The 21,371-nt window shown below is 36.1% G+C and overlaps 1 protein-coding gene and 1 pseudogene across 3 annotated transcripts in view; both read right to left on the bottom strand.

Annotated features, from left to right (window-relative positions):
• Positions 1-18,755, bottom strand: part of LOC135690235 (uncharacterized) — a 34,235-nt gene extending 15,480 nt beyond the window's left edge. Inside the window, exons 1-4 of one of the 3 annotated variants that reach the window (XM_089116075.1) lie at positions 18,616-18,755; positions 18,367-18,470; positions 18,172-18,214; positions 245-17,233 (exon numbers count right to left, since the gene is read on the bottom strand). In XM_089116075.1, coding sequence (XP_088972201.1) covers positions 17,090-17,233; positions 18,172-18,214; positions 18,367-18,470; positions 18,616-18,648 — 324 coding nt within the window. In that variant the 5' untranslated portion in view covers positions 18,649-18,755 and the 3' untranslated portion in view covers positions 245-17,089. Of the gene's footprint in view, positions 1-244; positions 17,234-18,171; positions 18,215-18,366; positions 18,471-18,615 lie in introns of those variants that run through there. The other 2 variants (XM_089116076.1, XM_089116072.1) reach the window with 2 other exon arrangements.
• Positions 18,756-19,578: 823 nt separating this feature from the next.
• On the bottom strand, positions 19,579-20,277 carry LOC148960594 (uncharacterized; annotated as a pseudogene).
• Between the last annotated feature and the right edge of the window lie 1,094 nt (positions 20,278-21,371).

The raw sequence follows: 21,371 nt of genomic DNA, 5'->3' as shown, positions 1-21,371 counted from the left end.
TAGGTAGTTTACTACATTTGATTCCAAATGTTCCAGGTCCGGTTTGTTAAACCATCAACAACTAAAATTTATATTCATGACACAGGTATTTGCTCAAAACTTACCACCCCCAACATGTTTTTGTTTTTTTACAGCACCTCGACTGGATCGTGTGCAATAAACTGGTTGGTTGGTAATAGGCCTAGAAGGGTCGCCGACGTGTCATAAGCGATTTGAAGTTTAAAATAAAATAGAATTAACTTACCTCAATAGAAATATCAACAAGTTCTTTCTCGAAGTCTTCATTATCATCAAAGAAATTTTGATCACCCATAAAATCAACGATAACCTCAAGTTCAGATACAAAAGTAATTTCGGGTTCGGCAGCTTCCATTTCTATCTCGTCTCGAGTCAACACATACACAACAACAGACCAACTTGGTGCACTCTAAGAGTCTGGAACCTAGTGGAATCATGATATCGATCTTCGAACAATAGAGTTTCCAGACCATTCTTTTTCTATTGACTATGTTCAAAGCAATGCCGATCCATGCATCTACTATAAGGCTGAGAAAGGAGATCGGTATACAATGTTGATTGCATTATACGTTGATGATATTATGTTAGCAACAAACAGTTGTGACATGTTGGAGAAGAAATTGAAAGATCAATTTGAAATGGAAGATCAAGGAGAAATTCATTACTGCTTAGGCATGTCCATCAAAAGAAACAGAGATTTAAAGACTCTCACCATTAATCAAAGAGCATATTTTGAGAATTTGCTGAAAAGATTCAACGTGTTCGACTGCAAACCAGTTTCAATGCCAATAAAAGTTGGGAAGAAGTTTGAAAAACTGAGGGACGGAGAAAAATAAGCAAATGTGAGGGATTATCAAGCTGTAATTGGATCAATTATGTATGCAGCAATTGCTACATGCCCTGATATATCATCTGCAGTGGGAGTATAAAGTCAATCCTCTTCAAACCATTAATTACAGAAAAATCACATTAATCACAAAGTTATCACATTAATTACAAAAAAATTACACCAATCACGAAATAAACACATTAATCACAAAAAATGCACCAGTCACAAATATTTGAACTCTCGACCAATTTATTAGCATTTCAAAATTTTCTATAAAACATTTGAAAATCTGCAAACTCACACTCTAGAACATGGACAAAACAACAGAGAATTTTCTCATTACCCTGCAAAGGGACAAAAGTGAAGGCCTTGTCACAGAATAAGTCATCTCTGTCACTGAAACAATTACTTCAAGCTCCTTTGCCAGCTATATTAAAAAAGAAAGGTTGTAAAGTGAATGGAGTTTAATTTCAAATCTTTGTTGGCAATTTTCGTGGGTATAATTAAAAAATTGTAGGAATTTATACAGTGAAATAACAAAGACACTCATGGCCCATAGGAAGATAACAAGACCATTCTCAAAATTTTTGAAACCAGGCCTTTTAGAACCTCAAGAAATTCACGATAAGGGGGAAGGATAATTTTTGCATAGGAAAAACCAACAGTAAATGTAGCAAAGTTATCAAATTGCATTTAAAAAATTTAGCATAACATGACCAGCTCCAATTATTCTTTTGTATAGTATTGTAAATTCTATATTTTAAATTACCATTTGGCTTTTCATTGTTGATATTTGTTGTAAAAAGTTAAATCAAATAAAGGAATTAAAGTAGGATTTATTTCAAATAGTAAACATTGAATTGTTAATAGGGTAATTTGCTTTTATAAGAGTTTCTGTAAGTATTTTACGTGGAGAACCCCTTGAAAATCAGCATTGCCGAAGGGCTACCCTCCTTGAATGAAAGGAATGTATCTCAAAAATATTTCAAAAAAGTATCACAGAGGTCACAACAACTCAAGGAGGAGTGTTGTATCTAAAACTTTTACTTTTATAAACTTGGGCGTAGCCGCAATATAGCAGGGGGCGTACGATAAGGCTGTGATGCCAATGAGAGTACAACAGTATGTTATTGAACTTGGTTATTGAATAAGGGTGGCCTAAACTGCATTACAGCACTTGATTTATAGTGATAATTGAGGAAGAATCAGTAGGGGAAGGTAGGGATCCAATGCATGCGCTGAAGGTATGTCCCACATTCCGAGAGTGGCAACCCTGAATTGACACCAACAACCATTTTAACTCGTTTCCTGTTGATTGCTGCTGTGATTGCCAACAATGACATTATCCAGTTCAATCCATTTGCAATTTGATCAAGAAGACAAAGATAGTGATAGAGAAGCAAAAGAAAGTAAGTAATGATAAAATTTTGTTCATTTTGAAAGGAAAATGTGCCAACTTTGTTTGTTTTTTTTCTAGCATAACAAAACTGGTGTAGTACCAATAGTGACAACATCAGAAGACATTTGGAACACATAACCTCCACAAGCAGGCTACATAAAAAACTGTTGAAATATTGTGGGTATGAAACTCCAAAGGCTGTGTCCAAGCCTCCTGAAGATGGTGAATTGGAAAAACTTGTTGAATTCATGAAATCCTCAAGCAGTATTGTAGAAGACAAAAAGTGTGTATTTGGCATATTTCATAAAGATCCACAAAAGCTTACTTTGTTGCCTGGACTTAAGATTAGTATAAGATACAAAGCATTGCCATTTGGGTACCTGCGGTAGAGGCCTCGCTCACATCATTATGATGCAAATTTGTTTATGGTTTGTTAATGGCACTCGTTGTTTTCAGCCTTCTCTTGATGTGTTAATTGCAAATGTTAAAAAAATGCAGGATGCTAATCTTATCAAAAACAAATCATTACGTTATAGAGGCAGCAAAGAAAAACAGGCAAAAGTTTCAAACAGAATGGCAAGTTAAGATGTGTCATCCCATTTTCAGAAAAAAAGGCCAAGTTGATTCCAGGAGATCTCAAAGATAAAATGACAAAATGGCTCCAGAAGCTGCCCAAATCTATTTGCTGCAATGCCAGTTTCTCATTCAAGGCATGTGCACTATAGTCTTAATGTTAATAAGACTTACTGAAGAAAACGAGTACTGGGCAATCGAACTTTGATAAAAGCTAAACAGTATTAGAATAGAAGCAAATCTCTTCACAGATATGTCATGAGCATTTGAAAACAATAGAAATGTTGACAATTGTCTTTGTTTACAGCTGCAAAAATCCAGAAACTATGACATGGCTTTTCCTTACCAGAAGTTCGTGAGCAATCCACTACGATCATGCGTTTTTGCTATTAGCATTAATTTTTCCTGATCTTTTAATTTTAGGAAGTTAAAGAGGCTGTAAATGCACATTGAGTTGTGGCACATTTAGTCCTGCCGTACCATTTGTCCTGTTTGTTTTGGGTACTGATTTAAAGAAACGTGATAAAAAAATTTCTCAAAGACGGATGCAGATTGAAGACAGTTTGTTGTTGCAAGACATCATAATTTCTATGGCAAGCCGTAATTGTTGCTTCAGTTCTCTTCCAATAGCCTTGAGTTTCAAATCATGGTGTCTGAGTTCTTTGAATTTTTAGTGTCCGAGTTTTTTAGAAATTGTAGTGTAGCAACACTTTAAGAACTGATCACTAACAATTATGATTTCAACCACATGTCAATAATTCTGGACCCTAATGATATAAATCTCAACATATGGTTTCTTTTTCAACCACCTTTTGTCCACTACGGCTTGCCATACATTTCGAAGCGATGGTGCTGGCCTTTTTCTGAAGGCCATGGTAGAGAAAAAGGAAGGCCATGGTAGAGAAAACAGGACTTATCACAATTTCCAAGTAGAAGTTCAAATATTCCAAAAGGATGGTTGTTATATGATATGCCAGAACTATCTACGAGTTCTTTGTGTGCACAAGACACCGTACATTTACTTGCAAAACTAAGAACTGGTTTGATAACACCCTCAAACTTGTCGTCATTGGGTTCCTAAATAGCATGCAGAGGACACATAGCAGAAATTCTTCAATCCTTTCCCAAGGCAGATCATGGCATGAATAAGCCGGCTATTGATTCCAGGGATAAGCAAAACTATTCTAGCATAGAACTTTTGCTGGAGCCTCGTGTTGATGATTGACTTGCCAAATTACTTTGCTCTCAAATGGAAGGGGACAAGAATATCTTTCATTAATGCCAGATATTCGAGGTTCTTTTTTGACAAGTCACTTCATGCATTAGGTAGCTTACGCAAATTTTTGGAAATCAAATTTTTCCTTGAGGATTTGGAGAACAGTCAATGCCAAAAAGATGCCTTCTTTTTTATCAGTAACAACGCTTATACATGCACTAAAGTAAACACTCAATGCTGTTGAACTTTTTATAATGTTGAATCCAGGGTATTTTCCCAGGAGGCACTTGGAATCTGGTGCTCTCAAGATTGTGAACAATTATTTAGAATCCTTCATGCAATGACTCAAACTGTCTCAACAATTGAAATTTTACAATGCAAGGAATTTTAACGGAATTTGAAATTAAATTAATTAACAGAATTAATAGCTTAAGAAAAAGAAAGAAAAAAAAAACAAAATAAAACACAAGTTACAATTTTGTCTTTTGCTAGTTACAAGTTACAATGAAATAATTTTCTCGCGAGGGAAAAAATGGCTCTTGCAGACTAACGAAGAAAGTCTGGATATGGTGTCTACTCCAAGGCTTGAAGATATTTCTGAGACCAATTTTGCTGCAAAGTCAAGTGCAATAGAGTTAGCTGAATCATGCAATATTTGCTTTGATTCATACGATGATCAATAATTTCTTAAGCTGAAGTGTTAAAGAAGCCCTTCAACATCCTAGAGAAAATGATGGCTTGGTTAATGATGAAATTGATTTTCCTGAAAATCAGCAAGGACAAAATGTAGAACTGGATCAGTCTGAGACAGCAACACTGTCCAGTGACGAAATCGAAACTCTACAATGAAACAATGAAGAAACTTTATCACAGATTAAATTGTTCAAAATACGTGCACAGAATGAACATCCGAGCCTGTGAATGTTTTGGAAGCGCCTCTTTCAGAGAGTGGATTGCAATAAATACCTAATCAGGCGAGTAGTCCAATTTTCATATTTGACAGAAAACAAAAGACAAAACACTTTTCAAATAACTATGTGGACTTGTCTTAAGATTCCGTAAAAAACATTGGAGTTGTTGTAAACTGGTTTCTCCACGATTTCTTGAAGTGATGGAAAACGTCTCAAGGGGCAGATTTTTTCTTTTTAAATGGTTGAGTTAGAATTTACATGTGAGTACCTCACTGCTGACAGTTATATGGCTACCATCGACGAATCGGTTGTTATGGATGCTCCAACTTTTTTTTTTCAATTCCATGTAGCACATTACAAAAATCTCTGTCGAACTGGCAGGAAAGGTTGTTATTTGATTTATGAAAAATTGTTGTTAAGTTTGACTTATGGCGAATATTTTCCTTTGTTTATGCATCTTGGTATGTTCAAGCTGGGTTTTTTGCACAAAAGCTAATTTGAGAGCACTTTTGGATCTGTAAATAAATTTAAGATGATGAAAAATTAATCACTAATTAAGCACTTTTATCACGAAAAAATCTAATTTATCACACACAAAAATCACAAATTGATCACTAGTGATTATTAATCTCGTAGACTATTTTCAGGAGTGATTTGCCCTTCAGATTGTCTCTGTGCCGGTCGCATAACATCATTACTAGTTGTACCCGCATGATATATGTAATTTAGATATAATTTATAACCAATGAAAAAAAAAATAAAATACCCTTCTCCGCTACCCTAACCTTTCTACTGGGATGGAAATTTGTTAAAATCAGTCTAATGAGTTTAAGTAACCTTTCTTATCATTTTGATGAGAAAAATCAAACAACATAGTTGATTCATATTCGGATTTTCAATGCTCTCATTAATATTTTAAGGATAAAAGCTACAGCAGCAAAGAGCAACCGACAAAAGATTTTGAGCTTGCCGCAATGCTTGGACCAATTTTGGAGATCGCAAAAGAAAGTCAGATTCTGCAATCTTTCTTTCAGATAACTGGATATAGCGAGGAAGTCTTTTTATCGGAAATAGAGAAATTGGCGTTGGGGATCAAGGAAAGATATAGTGAACTTCATCATTTAGCGAATGAGGCGTTGGGAAATTACAAGTTGATTATTGAAAAAATTCTTTCAAGATCAGACAGCGGTTCAAGTTGTGCTATCGAAAGGGATCCTTTAGAAGGGAGAGGTATAAATTTGTTGCCACAGCAGAAGGAATTCGTCATATTCAAAGGGCCATTCTGGCAAGTATTAGACAAATTTCGCATTAATGAAGTAATTTCAAAAGGAAAGCAAAATTCTTTTAATGAAAATTGGTACAGACTTACCTTTTCTTGAATACAGTCCAAGTATAGATAGAGCATTTTGCTTTGCATGCAGCCTATTTGGAGAAAATTCCAATCGTTCTGAAACCAATTGGGTTACAGAGGGAGTCAATCGTTGGGGTAAAAAGGAAGAGCCGTGGATGGAAGAAGAAAGCTAAACTGGCGGATCATTTCACTAGTGTTCCACATAAACTAGCGATTATTCGATTAAAGAACTTTCAGCGTAAAGAAAGTCATGTCAATGTAGCAATATCTGCTGCCAAAAAACAGCAAGTCAGTAAGGAGGACCAAGAGTGATCACCAAACCAAAAGGTTATAACACTCTTAGTGGATTGAAGTCGATAATGGTCAAGATAGTTCCTTGCATTTCATGGAGGTGAAGATGATGCCAAAGGAAATTTTGTGCAGTTAGTACTCCTTGAAACAAGATGGGTTCGTTTATAGACTTCTAGCTTAAAACCAACAATTTCTGGTCTTATCACGTAGCCTACTTCAGTGCCATGTCACAGAATGAATTTATTGGTGTTCTTGGAGAGGAAATTTGCAAAGTTTTGGTTAGCCAAATAATTTCATGTGGAGCTTACGCAGTCATGGCAGATATGACATCTGATATAAGCCATGCTGATCAAATTTCCTTAGTCATCTGGTATGTCGACAGGAATTCAATGAAAGGCTCATGAAAATTTCCCAAATTAAAGGGAAAAGTGGCTACGAAGTCATCACAATGTTAGAGGACTTCCAGCTTTCTCTTGCAAAAGTTCTCTTTTAGTGCTAAAATACCACTGCTTTGATGTCGGGAGCTTATAATGGAGCACAGGCCAAAGTAAGTGAGCATTTAAAGTGGCAAATACCGTACATCACATGCTTGGGCCATAAAACAATTTGTTCTTGAAGTTCAAGAGATTGAACAACATATTTTATCCAGCCTTGATGCATTATGCCATATACATAATACGCATTCGAAATGATGAGATTGGTTTGGACACAATTCTTAAATCAGCAGTGGAAAAATGTTCCCTCTGGCATGGCCCCTCTTTATGAGTTTTTGAAGAAGCATTGCCCCCGCAAGGTACGAAAGAGCATTGATGAGGACAGAGACAATTTTAGGGCCCCTTTGTTTGAAATGCATCATGTCCAAGAGATGTTTAAAGTCATTGACAGAGTAGCCTCTGACACTTAAGAAATAATTGTTTATTTGTCAAAAATTGTTGTTCCTGTCACAGTCTTGCTGCCAGATAAAATAAAAACATGTAATGCAAGCCAAGTCAAGCAGTTGTGTGATGTCTTTCCCAACGACCTCAAAGATCCAGATGCATTATTGGCAGAAATGGAAAAGGTCGGTGAAGATATTTCTAACAGCAAAACAAAAAATTTGAGAGAAGCTGCCATGTTGTTGCAAGGGAAACGGAAATTCTACCCATATCTTGGTAAAGCTTACCAACTCGCTCTAACAATTCCAATTTCAGTTGCTAGCAATGAGCATAGTTTCAGGAGACTAAAAATGATTTCAGCTTGTGCAGTTGATGTTTTAGATTGCCTTGATTTGGACAAAATTGTAGGTGGGTGTTCCGAACTCAAAACAAGGAAAATAAGACCCTAATGCAAAGCACCTTTGAAATTTTGTTCTCCTTTCTACATCAGATCAGACATCAAATCTACATACATCAGATATTTCATCTACCCTTTGTAAACGATAGCCTAATGACTTAGATGGTCTAGTATTGGTAGAAATCCATTAGCAATTATCTTAAAAAATTTTTAAACTCCAAAGCTCCAAAACTTGAGGGAACATTCTCTGGGTATCACAAAACTGTGTTGCATCTTTTCCAAGCGACTTCAAAAATCAGAGAACCAAGTTTTGGTCATAGGGAATACGATATGTATCCTATCTAGCACTCAAATGTTTAGGATTCTAATCTGTACTTATCTTAAAAACCTTGTTTCTGAACGACGTTGACTTTTATGACTCGCCACTAAAATTCTTGCAAAAAAATTGATGATGTAAGCAGATGAAAAATTTGTAGATGATTTATACATGCTATGCTCAATATAGTGTTCTTATTTTATACCAGTTATAATTTCTGAGTACTTTGATTGTACTTAAATTTCCCTATGTTATTTATTCGTATATACTTATCTCTTCTAACTGATCTGTCATCAAAATATGCACAGTGTTACGGACATGTTTGGTAAGTTGTCACTGTGAAAGCAAATTTTGCCAAATATAACAGAAGAAATTCTGTTGGTAAAATTTTGTTTTGCATCTCCCACATCCTCCCCCACCCAGTGAGAAAGGTCGCGCTATCCCATTGTATAGTTCAGGCTGTATGGGAAATATATATTCATTTTATTCATGAGATAAATCAAAGCGCGATATTCTCAGTCCTGGAATGACAATCATTTTTTGATCAATAAGATTTTAATATCAATGAGATTACTTTAGAATTTAATGGAAAATAAAAAAAAATCAGTCTATCAGATATTGAAAAAATATATTTAAAAAATATAAATAGATTTATATATCACAAATAAAAACAACTCAAAATTAACTACATATAAATATTCTGTGTCTGCCGTAGCCAGAAAAGACATGATGGAGTGAGACTATCAAAAATGTGTCTAAATTTGAGTTCATTCAGTAAACTAAACTTTGAACGCAACTTGGAGAGCAATCGGACGCCCTCAATATCAGAGATATTGTAAATAGGATTACCCTCCAGTCTAATCATTTTAAATAATTTTTCTTAAACTGAAAAAGGGATGTTGATTTCTTAATCTCTTCATCAAGCAAATTCCACTCAAGCAAGGTGTTATGAAAGTATCTGTTAGAAAAACGATTAGTTGTAGCAACTTTTACTTCATAATCACAAGGGTATCTAAGACCGTAACTGGGTTGACGTTCAGGAGGGATTTCATGAAAAAGGTAATCTGGTGATTGTGATTTAACTAAACTAATAATTGTATTGTGTTACTGTGAAATGTGTCCAAAATTACCATCAGCAAAATTTAAAGAATAACGGAGTAAAGGGTTCATATAAATGGTCTGTAACAAAGCTACTTATCCAGAATTATTCTTATTGGCACCAACACCATTTTCATCATCATCATGGTCGTCTTGCTGATCTTCAGTGACCCTACTAGTATCATTTCTGGTAACACTTCGAGTAGCACTTCTTTCTTCATATTCTCTAATGATATCTTGCAGATCTTCTTCACTATTTATGTAATGAAACTCCTTGCCAATCTTCGTGCATAAACGGCAGTTAACATCTGCAAATGCAAAACCGAGCTTCTTCCTTGTAAGCAAATCGCTTATCTTCCTTATTGTGTCAATCCTTTTCTTTGTCAAATCCAATTTTATCTTGTACTGGGTACAATTTTTCCTGGCCCTATAGACCATGGTCCTATGCCTCCAAGTTGTAAATCTTACCAATACTTGGTGCACTCTCTTTCCCTGTGCCATTCTTGGGCAACCGATTCGATGCGCGTGGTCAATTAAGACATCTGGAGCATCAACCTTCAATTCGTTGAATACATTTTTTACTTTAGCTAAGCAGCTTACTTTAGCTAAGTAGTCATTTAAAGCTTATTCACAAGCTGCAAGCCTCCTCTTCCGCCTGATCAACTTCCAGGTTTGAATTCTAGACCAATAACTGAGCTAGAAAAAGTTTGTCGGGTACAATTTCTTTTTGAGTGATCGTTGACAGCTTATTCACAGGTTCCATCCCAGTTTTTGGACAAAACCCCCTATATTTCGGAAAAGCCCCCTCTCCTGCCTGATCAACATCCAGATTTGAATTCTACACCAAATCTGAGCTAGAAAAAGTTAGTCTGCTAAAGTCCCTCGTCAGGTGGTAATGCACCCCCCTGTCCCTCTGGACTAAGTCACTTTCCATTGATACTTCCACCCCTTTTGCATTTGCTCGTGCAAAGAAACAACGAAAACTTTGCTTCCCTACTTTCTGGGGCTAAAACTGGAATGAGGTCTCCTTCCCTGACCAGAGATTTTGACTTTGCTCTTTCTTTCTTTCTTTCTTTCTTTCTTTCTTCTTCAGAATTTTCATTTTCTGCCTTTTCAGTTTCCTGATTGACAGGAAATGATTCAAGTCGTTCATCAAATGTAGTTTTGATGTTTTTTGTGAATCTTATTGCCTCCCTCTTCTCCAGAATTTGGTACCATGCAATCTGCTTGGCTGGCGAAATGAGACATCAGCTGGCCAGACTTCAGCATTGAATTTGACTCCTACTTTTGAATATTTAACATTTGCTGTATCAAAACATTGTAGTTTAAAAGAAAACTGTGACGCCATTTGTGACGTGTGAAAGGGCTATTGTTTTAACATTCTGCGCTATTGTAATATTTTCGCACTGAAATTCGCACGAATCAGTAGATGATTGGAAGAGGCGATTTATGTTGGAATCTCAGTTCTCGTTTTATTTATTTTCCTTCATTGTGTTGATGTCCAGCAAAGGCTTCCGGCCAACATGGATTAGTAATTCAACAAATCAAAGATGGAAACATCAATCTGAACGCAAATCCTCATCTTGGCAACGCATAAAGCTTTTCAAAGATGAATACTTCAGGAATTTTCAGATATGAATAGATTTCTGACCGAAGGCACTTCTTATGGTCGTCTCATCTCCAGGGAGGTGAATAATAATTTATGTCTTGCCGCACTAGAAGAAAAACCCCATTCACAAGATGGAAGCTCACAATCCATCCTTATCCAGGTACCGCAGAGAAGGGGGGCTGGGGAGAGGGGCTTTAGCAGAAATGCTAAATATTAAGCAATAAACTACCAGTAAAGTGTCTTTTTCTCGGTCTTAGCCCCCCCAACTTTTCTAGACCCCCACTTTTCTCAACGCTCCACGATGCCTGTTATCATTTTACCATTTTGAATGTTTGGCGAAACTGCAGGGTGTAGAGGTTTGGAGGGGTTTGGAGAAGGTGTGACACGCAATTTGCCAGGCTTTGAGAAAAATTTTATCCTCTAAATGTTAGATTTCTAACAGCCAGTCGCCTGTTAATAAGCATAAAAGCAATGTTCATATAAGCATAGACTGTATCATTTGAATTTATCTTTATGTTACCTAATTAATATCCTTAGATGATATTTGCTATAGCATTAACATTATTATTCTAGGCATAAAAAAGGTAACAAACTTTTTTATGGATCAGCAGAAAGGATCTTGCAAAAAATGGTAGATGAAGGTTGGAGATTACATGCATCCTGTTATCTTGCTATTATTTCAAACTAGTAACAACATAAAGGTATTTTCTAGAAATTTTGTTTCAGATTTTCTAGAAATTTTCTAGATTGTTGTTTCATGATACTTTTATAAGAAAATTTCTCACGTGCAATTTAAATTACAAATTTGCTAGCTAGTTCACTGGCCTGATTGTATATATATTTACAGTATATTATTCAATGTAGCTAAGTATTTAAATACAAACATGTATCTATTATTCATTAATATAGCAGGTTAAAGTTCTGACAGCTTAAAGGAACTGACAAGGCCCTTGTAATAGCTTACAGATTCAAAACAAAAATTATTTTTATACCAGTATGTTGAAAAGGTTGAAATGTTAATATAATCTCAAATCCTTTTTTGGTCTATATATATAAGAACAAATTTATAATTTTTGAAAAAATCCATGTCCATGTCCTTGATTGTCCTGTTATATTTCCAATAGTTCATGTTGATATGAAGCTTTTTATCCTCATGAATCTATTGTATCAATTAAAACAGCTTTCGTTCCTCGTATACTGGTTTTGTTTAGGTGTTTCTTCCTGAATAAATTGTGTGATGGCTTTTTGGGCTATTGCATTGAATGTAGAGCTGATGAAAAAGCGCGAATCTTCTTTTACAAATCAGGAAACTGGCCTGCCAATACAGACTGCATAAAAAGCAACGTTCCATTACACAATCTGTCAACATCCTCATGCCTCTGTCTCCCTGGCCTACTTTGACAATTTGACTGCTCTGTCAGACAGCTTGGTGCAATATAATACTTCCATATTTGATCTGAATATCAAGACTGACCGACGATACTTGTCTCTTTATAAAGATCAAAGTCTGGCTTTCTAAAAAGCATGCCGCTGCCAGGCAGAAAATACAAAATAATCTTAACAAGTTGGAATAGAAAGGAATAATAGATCAAAAACAAAAAAAATATTGTCATTAAACAAAGCGATAAAATTGGAGCATGTGTAATCATGGACTCTAAATACTACAGAAATAAAATGATACTAACAGTAGATGATAAAGAAACTTACAAAAGACTGGCAAAAAATATATACAGCCAACTCCTCAAAAGAATAGAAGAACCAACTCGCACACACGCAAACAAACTGTCCGAGAAAGAAGTGAAATATTTAACAAAGCTCAATTATAAAACCAGCCAACTGTACGGACTACCAAAAAAACACAAAAGCAGAATAATAAATGTGACGGAGTCACTGAGTGCCACAAAGTCACGTGATGCAAACTTACATAATCTTTAGAGACAATACGTATGCACTTCTTTTGTTTAAGACTTCCTTTTTTTATCCCCCGCTGACATTGCTTTGTAATTATAATTCATGGTATAATTAGTATGCGTAGAAATTTCTAGAACATTCTATGGTAATCTCGCAAGTATGATGCAATCACGGTCGGTATTTTTGTAAAGTGACGTAATGATAAGTAGCAGTATAAATAGAGGCTGTGTGCCCGTAAAGGGGGAATCCTTTTCTTAGTGGTAAAATTAGAGAGTAGAGTTGTAATGATTTAAGTGATTATTTCGGCATGGTAAAATTAAAAAGGTCTATTTCTTGCTTCGGGGACTGTTCAAGTAGTTGTTGCATTCGAAGCAATATTGAGTTCACAACATAAATCATATAATAAAGCAAACCAAATCAGAATAGGTTGAAGTAGAAAAATCCTACGATTCAATTTTCAGACCAATTATACCAGGCCCATGTTGTGTCACAAGCAAATTGAGTGACTTTCTAGACATAATATGAAAACCATATGTACAACACATAAGAAGGCATATCAGAGACGATATTGACATTTTAACAAAGATTCATTACCTATTCAAATCTCTAATGACATTTGATATGACAAATATGTCCACAAACATCAATAACGAGCTAGGAAAAGAAAATATCATTTACTGGATAGACAATTTTCCAAACGAAACCAAAAGAAACATATCAAAAGAATTCATAATTAAAGCTCTTTGCCTAGTTTTGGAATGTAACACATTTTGCTTTGATAATCAGAACTATATACAAGTACAGGGAACTGCAATGGTACAAAGATGGGTTCGACTTATGCAACTCTGGTTATGGGATATTTAGAAACAAAATTATACAACAAGATTGAAGAGAAGTATGGGATCACAGTAAAGAAACAATTTACAGATAGGTGGTGGCGATACCTCGATAATTGTTTCCTAATATGGGACCATGATATAGACAATTCAGAAAACATACTAGCTCTGTTACAGAGCTTGCACAAAGACATCCAGTTCACTATGGAAGAGGGTAAACAAAATATGTAACAATAAGTGCCACAGTGACAACAAGACCGAACTCTATTAATACCTTACACCGTTAATTCATGCAAATCTGAGACCTGTAGGAAAGACAGTCATCATGACAATCAGAGAGAATGCTTTATGCTGGCCTCCACAGGAGACACATCTCTGATCAATCCATGCAACCACAAGGAGGCTGAAAGCAGGATTTTTTTTACACCTACAAGTTGCTAAGCAAGGACAGGGAATGGATAGAGCAATCATATATACAGTTGACACAAATGTCGCAGTTCTTGGGGTCGCTGCTGTAGTAAGACAAAGGGACCTACAGCTGATCATTGCGATTGGATTACGGCAATACTTCGCATACATCAATGTTAACAAGCCAGTTGTATTCTTAGGTGAGCAAAGGACCCTTGCATTAACCATGTTGCATGCATTTAATGGCTGTGATAGTTCCCTTGTTTGCGGGAAAAGGAAAGATATCTGCATTGAAAACATAGAAAATTGCTCCGACTGACACACAGTCTTTTCCTCTTTTCTTTCAGTTGCAAGAAATCCCTCGATCATATCTGATGAAGATATGGCAATAATCGATCACACCAGTGAATTATCGTCAGTAGGTGCAGTTCGATTGGATCTTTTTGCTTAAAAGAACTGAGCCATTGAAATCATTCTACCAACACATACCTCACTTCTTTATCATGTTTGCAGATCTGCCTTGCAAGCCAATACTTGGGAACAAATGTTAAATCCTGTCAAGTCATCAGCTAGTGCGGAGAATTGTGGGTGGAATTACAATGAAGGTGTATGGCAACCATGATGGACCAGTTTGCCAGAAGTGGTTGATGTTCTTCGCATACATGTGCTTGTAAAAAAGGTTGCAAAAATTCTTGTAAATGTAAAAAAATCTGGACTGGAATGCACAGCACTTTGCTTCTGCAGTGGTGACTGTAAATAGGATTGTCGCTATGCATTACTGACATGTAAATGACTACTAACCTATATTAGTTAAGTAACAATCGTTCTTTCAAATTAAATACATTTACATTCGATCAATTTCAGTTACAAAAGCAATTTCATTACACTTAAATCATTTTCAATATGCATTCCTTTAAAAGTTTTTCATACCACCAATATCAAAGTACTTAGGTTTTATTAAGTTAATTAGTCTGACTCAACTGTTTTCCTTATCCTGATGACAAAGTTAACAAAGCTATGACGTCATCAGGTGATGCCATTGGGCATTCTACTGTTATTCAACCCTCTGGTTGTCACTTTTGCATTCTGGTTGTCATTGACACAGAAACAGCCAGTCTAGCCTACAAAAGTGGTAAGTCTTTTATAGTTGTGACGTCATAATGACATCACTAGGGTGTTTCCGGGAGTGACTCCAAATCTTAAAATGATCAGTAAACAAAACTGTATGGGTTTGCTAAGTTTTATGCTCTTAACACAAGTTGAACAATTGAAGCACACATCCACTGGACTGAGGAATCCTATTGCTGCTTGCAAAATTGCCTTGCGTTGTCTAAGGTCTGTCACCTACTAGCACTCGTTTGAAGAATGGCTCTGCAGATATAACACTGAATTGATTTCTTATTCTTTGAGGGACTCTCCAACCTGGCCAGAAAGGATTATGGTGGTACATAAGTCTGTTGTTTCCAAACATTTAATCTTTTCTTTGTCCCAATCATTTTTTGCTACAATCTCTTGCCTTGATCTCTTGTTGAATGGTGGTCATAATCTCATCGACACTCCATACATCCTCTGAGGTTTGTTGCGATACTTGGCTGGCTATGTCTTCTGGCATTCTAGACTTTCTGAACCACGAATATGAACCATGATTGTGTCATACATCACACAGAGGTCTGTGATCTTTTTATTTTCACATGATTTCAACTTTAACAATGCTTGGATGTGAGCACTGATTATACGTTTTTTCTTTCAAAATCTTTCTTTTAGAGAACTTTGGCCTTTTCATTGTTCTTAGTTATTCACAGATTTGTAATCCTTCCAGTGCCTTACAAGCCTGACCTTCCAGCGAGTTGACTAGATAATTAAATTTGTGTACTCAAATCTGATAATTAAATTTATGTGGTCTTCACTTTTGTCGACTGCACAATAAAAACTCTGCGAAAATTGTTGGAACTTTGGGATGTCTCTGTTGAATCACAGTAAGGTGATTTATGGTAATCTAACACCTTGGTTTTTACCATTGCTTGATGAAACTTGCGAAATGAGAGATTAGGTATCTTGTTTAGTCAGCTGTCTAGGTGGCATTTAAATTGTTGGCGGAAGGCATACTACGATATCTAGAGATTGCAATGTTGTTCTTATCTCCACTTAATTCCATGCGTATGCTAGGAAGGGGGTTGCCTTAAATAAAAGGGGGTAGAGAGCAATAGTCAAAGGAGTGCGAGTGAAATTTTTTACCAAAATCTTTAAGCAGAGAAAGCTGCTTTTTATCACGTGACCCCTATGGGGTGTATCCATTCAATTTGAGGGAGAGGCTAGACATTGTTGTCTTTTCTTTCCGTGGCAGATATTCCTAGAATTCATTGGGGGCTTGGACAGAATTCTTGTCTTTACCAAGGCTAATTTCCTGGAATTCATTGGGGACTTCAACAAAATTCTTTTCTTTACCAAGGCTATATTTACTATCACAAAGTGGGGGTTTCAGGAGTATTCTTGTCTTTTCAAAGGGTAATCTATGCACACTACCGCATGGCGGGCTTCGAAGGGTAGCTAGGCTTCCGTTAATTGAAAGTTGCTTCAAAACATTTGCAAGCCCAGGTCTATTCGTGTTCCTCGTTTATATATTTTAATGGTTTACCTCAGTCTCGTGTTTGTTCTAGTTTCAGTGTTTAAATTTCCATATAATCATTTCATTTATTCCTCTATGACTCGTGGGGCTCTTTCGATTTTCTCCAGGCTAATCTGAAAGCTCAGTTCTTTCTTCTCAACTCTACTTTAAAGCTTGACAGCAACATGTTTTTGGTTGCTCCCACCAGTTCGTTCGTTTGGTTGCTCCCACCAGTGACTTTTCGAGATTTAAAATAACAAAGAATTAAAATTATCACACAGTTCTTTTCATTTGAGGCCCAGGTATCATATCTTCGTCACAATTAGCTTTTGAAACACTGCAGCAACAAGCACGGAGAAATTGAAAGATAACAGCCAAAGTTTTGTGCATCAGAAAAGATTCTTACTCTAATAACAAATTAACAAAATACAATTAACAGACAACAGCTAATCCATATAACTTGAGTCCTCTTCTCCATAGTCCAGCTGTTTCATTGTTAGATGTAACACCAGCATAAATGACATAAATTTTGTTTTGAAGGTCCAAGAATAACATCTGTGTCTTAATTTTTGCTTGAAACGATCTTTGATCTAGATGAAGAACGAAAAAAGTAAGGAGGATGTTATTCCATGGTTTATGAAATCGATAGTCATAATGCTTTGTAAAAACTTTAGCAACAATGTTTGCCCCAACAGTTTAGCCATGACAGTTTAAGCGACCGGATTTTAGTGTAATTTCGTCGAAATAAATGCAAAATCATTTGAAATTGTATTATTAGAGGGCAATAATGCCAATCCATATTCTTTTAAGCACAAAACTACGCAAGAGGTAACAAATTCATAGAAACACGTTCGTGGCAGGTTTAACAACTCCTTTAAGCAAATTCACATTCTTTTCAGCACAAAATTGCGCAAGAGGTAAAAAATTCAGAGAAACACGTTCGCAGCCAGTTTAGCGACTCCTTTTACCAACTGGTTTTTGGTGTAATCTCACCCAAATAAGAAAAAAGTCATTGGAAATGATTTTAACAATGATTCATGTATAATTCCGAAAATGATGCAGGCACAATCTACCATAACAATCCAGCTTCTTTTCAGCCCAAAACCAGGAAAAGAGTTAAAAATCAGTTTAGCAGTTAGTGACCGGTCTTTAGAGTAATTTCATCAAATTAAGCATCAAATCAATTGAAATGATTTCTAGAATGATTCATTTACAATTCTTAAAATTCTGTCAAAGGTATAAATAATTTTAACTTGAGAGGCAGGCAATTCCTATTTATCTTGGTGGGAATATGGCAGAAAAAAACTGAAATTTTAATTGAAAAATACTCATTTGTTATACCAAAAAGTCAGATGATCATTCATCTGCAAATAGGCAAGAAGGCGGTTAGGGAAAGTTGCTGCAAAGGATTCTCATAAGGAATAAAAAGTTGAGGGCTGGCATTACAAGGGGTATCCTATGAAAATTAAAATTTTCATGCATCACGAAAAAACAGCGAAAAAACAAAATCTACCATAATTTTTCATACTTTGATTGCAAAAGAGCCAATCCAGTTTTCTTTTAGTACCAAACTACGAAAAAAGGTAAAAATTCGAGCTTCGCGGCAAGGTCTAGCGGCCAGGTTTTTAGCAGAATTTCCTCGAAAGAAGCACAAAATCATTCGAAAGAAGCACAAAATCATTCGAAAGAAGCAACATTGAAAACATGTAAGAACACCACTTACCTGTACTTGCATGCAACCGATTCTGATGCCAGTGAAGAAGGGGAACAGCCAGCCAGCAGCCATCGCAAACCAAAAAAACAGGCAGCAGCGGGTGTACGTAGCCACTAAAACAAAAAAGCAAGATCATTAAAGCATGGATTACATCGCTCTTGTAAACAAAATAATAACAAATAGGGTTTCAATCAATCAATCGAGAATAAGGAAAGTAAAATGACGCTGAAAAGTTTATAAAAACCTAGCAAGACTCACCTGAGGTCTGTGTCTGTCTAGAGCACCCGGCATGACTGACGATAGCACAAAATAGACTGTCGAGAAGCGCTTTGAGTTCGAAAAGGAAATCCAAGCAGCAGTGCTCCTAGATTAATTAGCTACATTCTAACTAAAAATCCAATGAATCCTTTGTGGAAAGCAAAGCGAATTTGAAAAGCCTTGGTCGAATTTGAAAAGTCTTCGTCCAATTTGAACGGTTGCAGGAGAAAGAAGTTTTGAAATTTTTTGTAGAGAGCAAGAGAAAGAACCTTTAGAAAAGTGGGGAAAAGACCACGGATAGCACTAATTGAGATCTTCGAACCTTGAAGGAAGACTGTAAATAGAGAGTTTACGAAACATGACGCGACAGGTCGAGATGAGCTGGAAAGGTCTGGGGACTAGTTAGCCCGATGTGCTGACAAAAAGAATAAATCAGACAGGGCTTCAATTTTTGATTGGAGAGGGGAGGAGGGGTTGCTGTGTATAAATTTTTCCATATGTTTTTTTCAGGAGGCAATTAAACCACTTTTTAAAGAAATATCACATGTTGGATGAAACATGCTTTAATCTTTTCCAAAGAATTTCAAAAAATAGGCTGGTTTATTCCTTTTAACCTAAATTTCTTAAGTAACAGCTATAATTTCCAGTAACATCTGGATCTTCATATTTCTAGCCTTTTTTGCTTTGTTTGAGATATGTTTGTTTGATATATTCAAGCTACTGTCTTTATATTTTTTAAAATGAGTATATAATCTTGCTTATCTACATCTGAACATAGAGAGAAGCCTTCAAAAATTGTGTGTGCTAAGAAATATCATACTTCTTGGCAATATGGTAACTTTTAAAAACGCTGTTTTTGTGGCTTTGAAAAAAGCTGTTTTTGTAGATTTGAAAAAAGCTGTTTTTGTAGCTTTGAAAAAAAGCTGTTTTGGGAGCTTTGATAAAAGCTTTTTTATTGTTTGCTCACTGAAAGTATTCTTGCAGTGCAGGAGGCTCAATACCAAAAAATGTTGATGTATTGTTGCCATATAAACATGTCAATGCATTTCTCAGTAAAGCACAAGCAATATAAATTTTCCCTACAGGACTCAAACCAATTTTCAAATTCTTCTTAAAGTCAACAAATTTGAAATAATTAATAATATCCCCAAACACCCACTCAACTGAAATTCTAACTTGGCTCATCGACTCATTAAATGCAAGTTGATCTGGTCTTCTTGGGAAGGGACATTGAAGGTGAATCCTATGAGGGTATGCAGGGTCCCCATAAAGACAAAGTGGCTCCTCTTCAGGCGAATGAGAATGCTACTCTAACTGATCTAGGAGGCCGGACATTTGCAACATTGCACTGTCATGCCTTCTGCCTTCAACAGGGCCAAAAAGATTGGCAATTATTCCATTTGGACACACAACAGACTGAAAATTTATGGCATGTACCCTTTTGTGACCATTGTAGACAGCTCTTTGGTTTTGGTTTAGTCTACAAATAGGCCTGACTGTGCCATCGATGAACCCCCAACAATTATTCAGTGTAGCCCCTTTATTGTGAACAACATTGGCAAATATCTGAAGCTGTCTAGAGGACAGCATTGGTTGGTCAATGTTTCTCAACAAATTCCCAAATCTATCGAATAAATGGTCGATCATCAAATTGGTCACCATGCAGTTTTGTGAAACTGGCCTACCAAAACTAGCAGCTAGCAACACTATCCTCTTTCCATGCCAAACTCAGAGTCTTCAGGTAAACTAGACTTAAGAGTCATGACCAACTTCACAAGTATAAATTGCTTTCTGAAGAAAATCAGAAGTCATTGGCAGACAACTTCGGGCATATGACAGCAGAGCTTTTCAGAAATGAAGCACAGAATTTTGGAAAAGTGTCTTGTTCCAGGTATTCTGATGAAATGAAAGAGTTTGCCATTTCTCTGCAATTCTATAGTCCAAGAGCCTGTAAGTTCATCAGAAAGTCATTTAATATGCCACACCCAGCAACAATAAGGTCTTGGTCTATAAACATTGACTGTGAACCAGGCTTTTTGAAAAAAAACCTTTGAATCTGTAGCAGGCAAGGACTCTGTACTAATGCTCGATGAAATTGCTATAAGAAAACAAATGGAATGGGATAAGAAGAATTCTAAATTTGTTGACAATGTTGACTATGGCAACTTCAAGGCAGACACACCAGACACAATGGCAACAAATGCTCTTGTTTAATGGCTTCAAAACTAAAAAAGCCATGGTATGTCCCTATTGGGTACTTTTTCATAAATAGCATAAATGCAAATATATTGAAACAGCTCATAAGTGAAACAATTAACCTCCCTTAAGCCATGTTCACACTACCCAAACTAGCCTAAGAAATACTAGCCTGGGCCTGGCCCAGGCCTATCATCTGTTCACACTGAAGCGGCTTTTTCACAGTGTGAACGCAAGTTGGGCAGAGCCCAGGCCAGTTTGCTAGTGCATACAAAGTGGTTCAAATTGATTAATCGATCAAAGTTTCAACATGGCTGACCGGCAAGAAAATTTAGTAGGCTATGATTACTTGCAGCAAGTTTTTTTAATGAAATTTATTGCGCTGGTAGTAAAAAATATTTATCAAGAAGGAATCATAGAAGACTAGTTTGTTTAGAAAGAATAAAATCGTCAGCAAAAAGAAGAATGCAGCATTACCTCATGCTTACAGCAAAGAGCTCTGATGAGCACTGTGCTGATGAACTGTTTCAAAATAAGTTCAAAAAGGCAAGTTTGGTGTA

Source organism: Rhopilema esculentum, chromosome 1 (genome assembly GCF_057945365.1).
Source record: "Rhopilema esculentum isolate cy_ngs chromosome 1, ASM5794536v1, whole genome shotgun sequence".
In the NCBI taxonomy this organism is placed as follows: Eukaryota; Metazoa; Cnidaria; class Scyphozoa; order Rhizostomeae; family Rhizostomatidae; genus Rhopilema; species Rhopilema esculentum.
The sequence above is the reverse complement of the archived record's forward strand: the minus strand, read 5'-3'. Positions and strand labels throughout refer to the sequence as shown.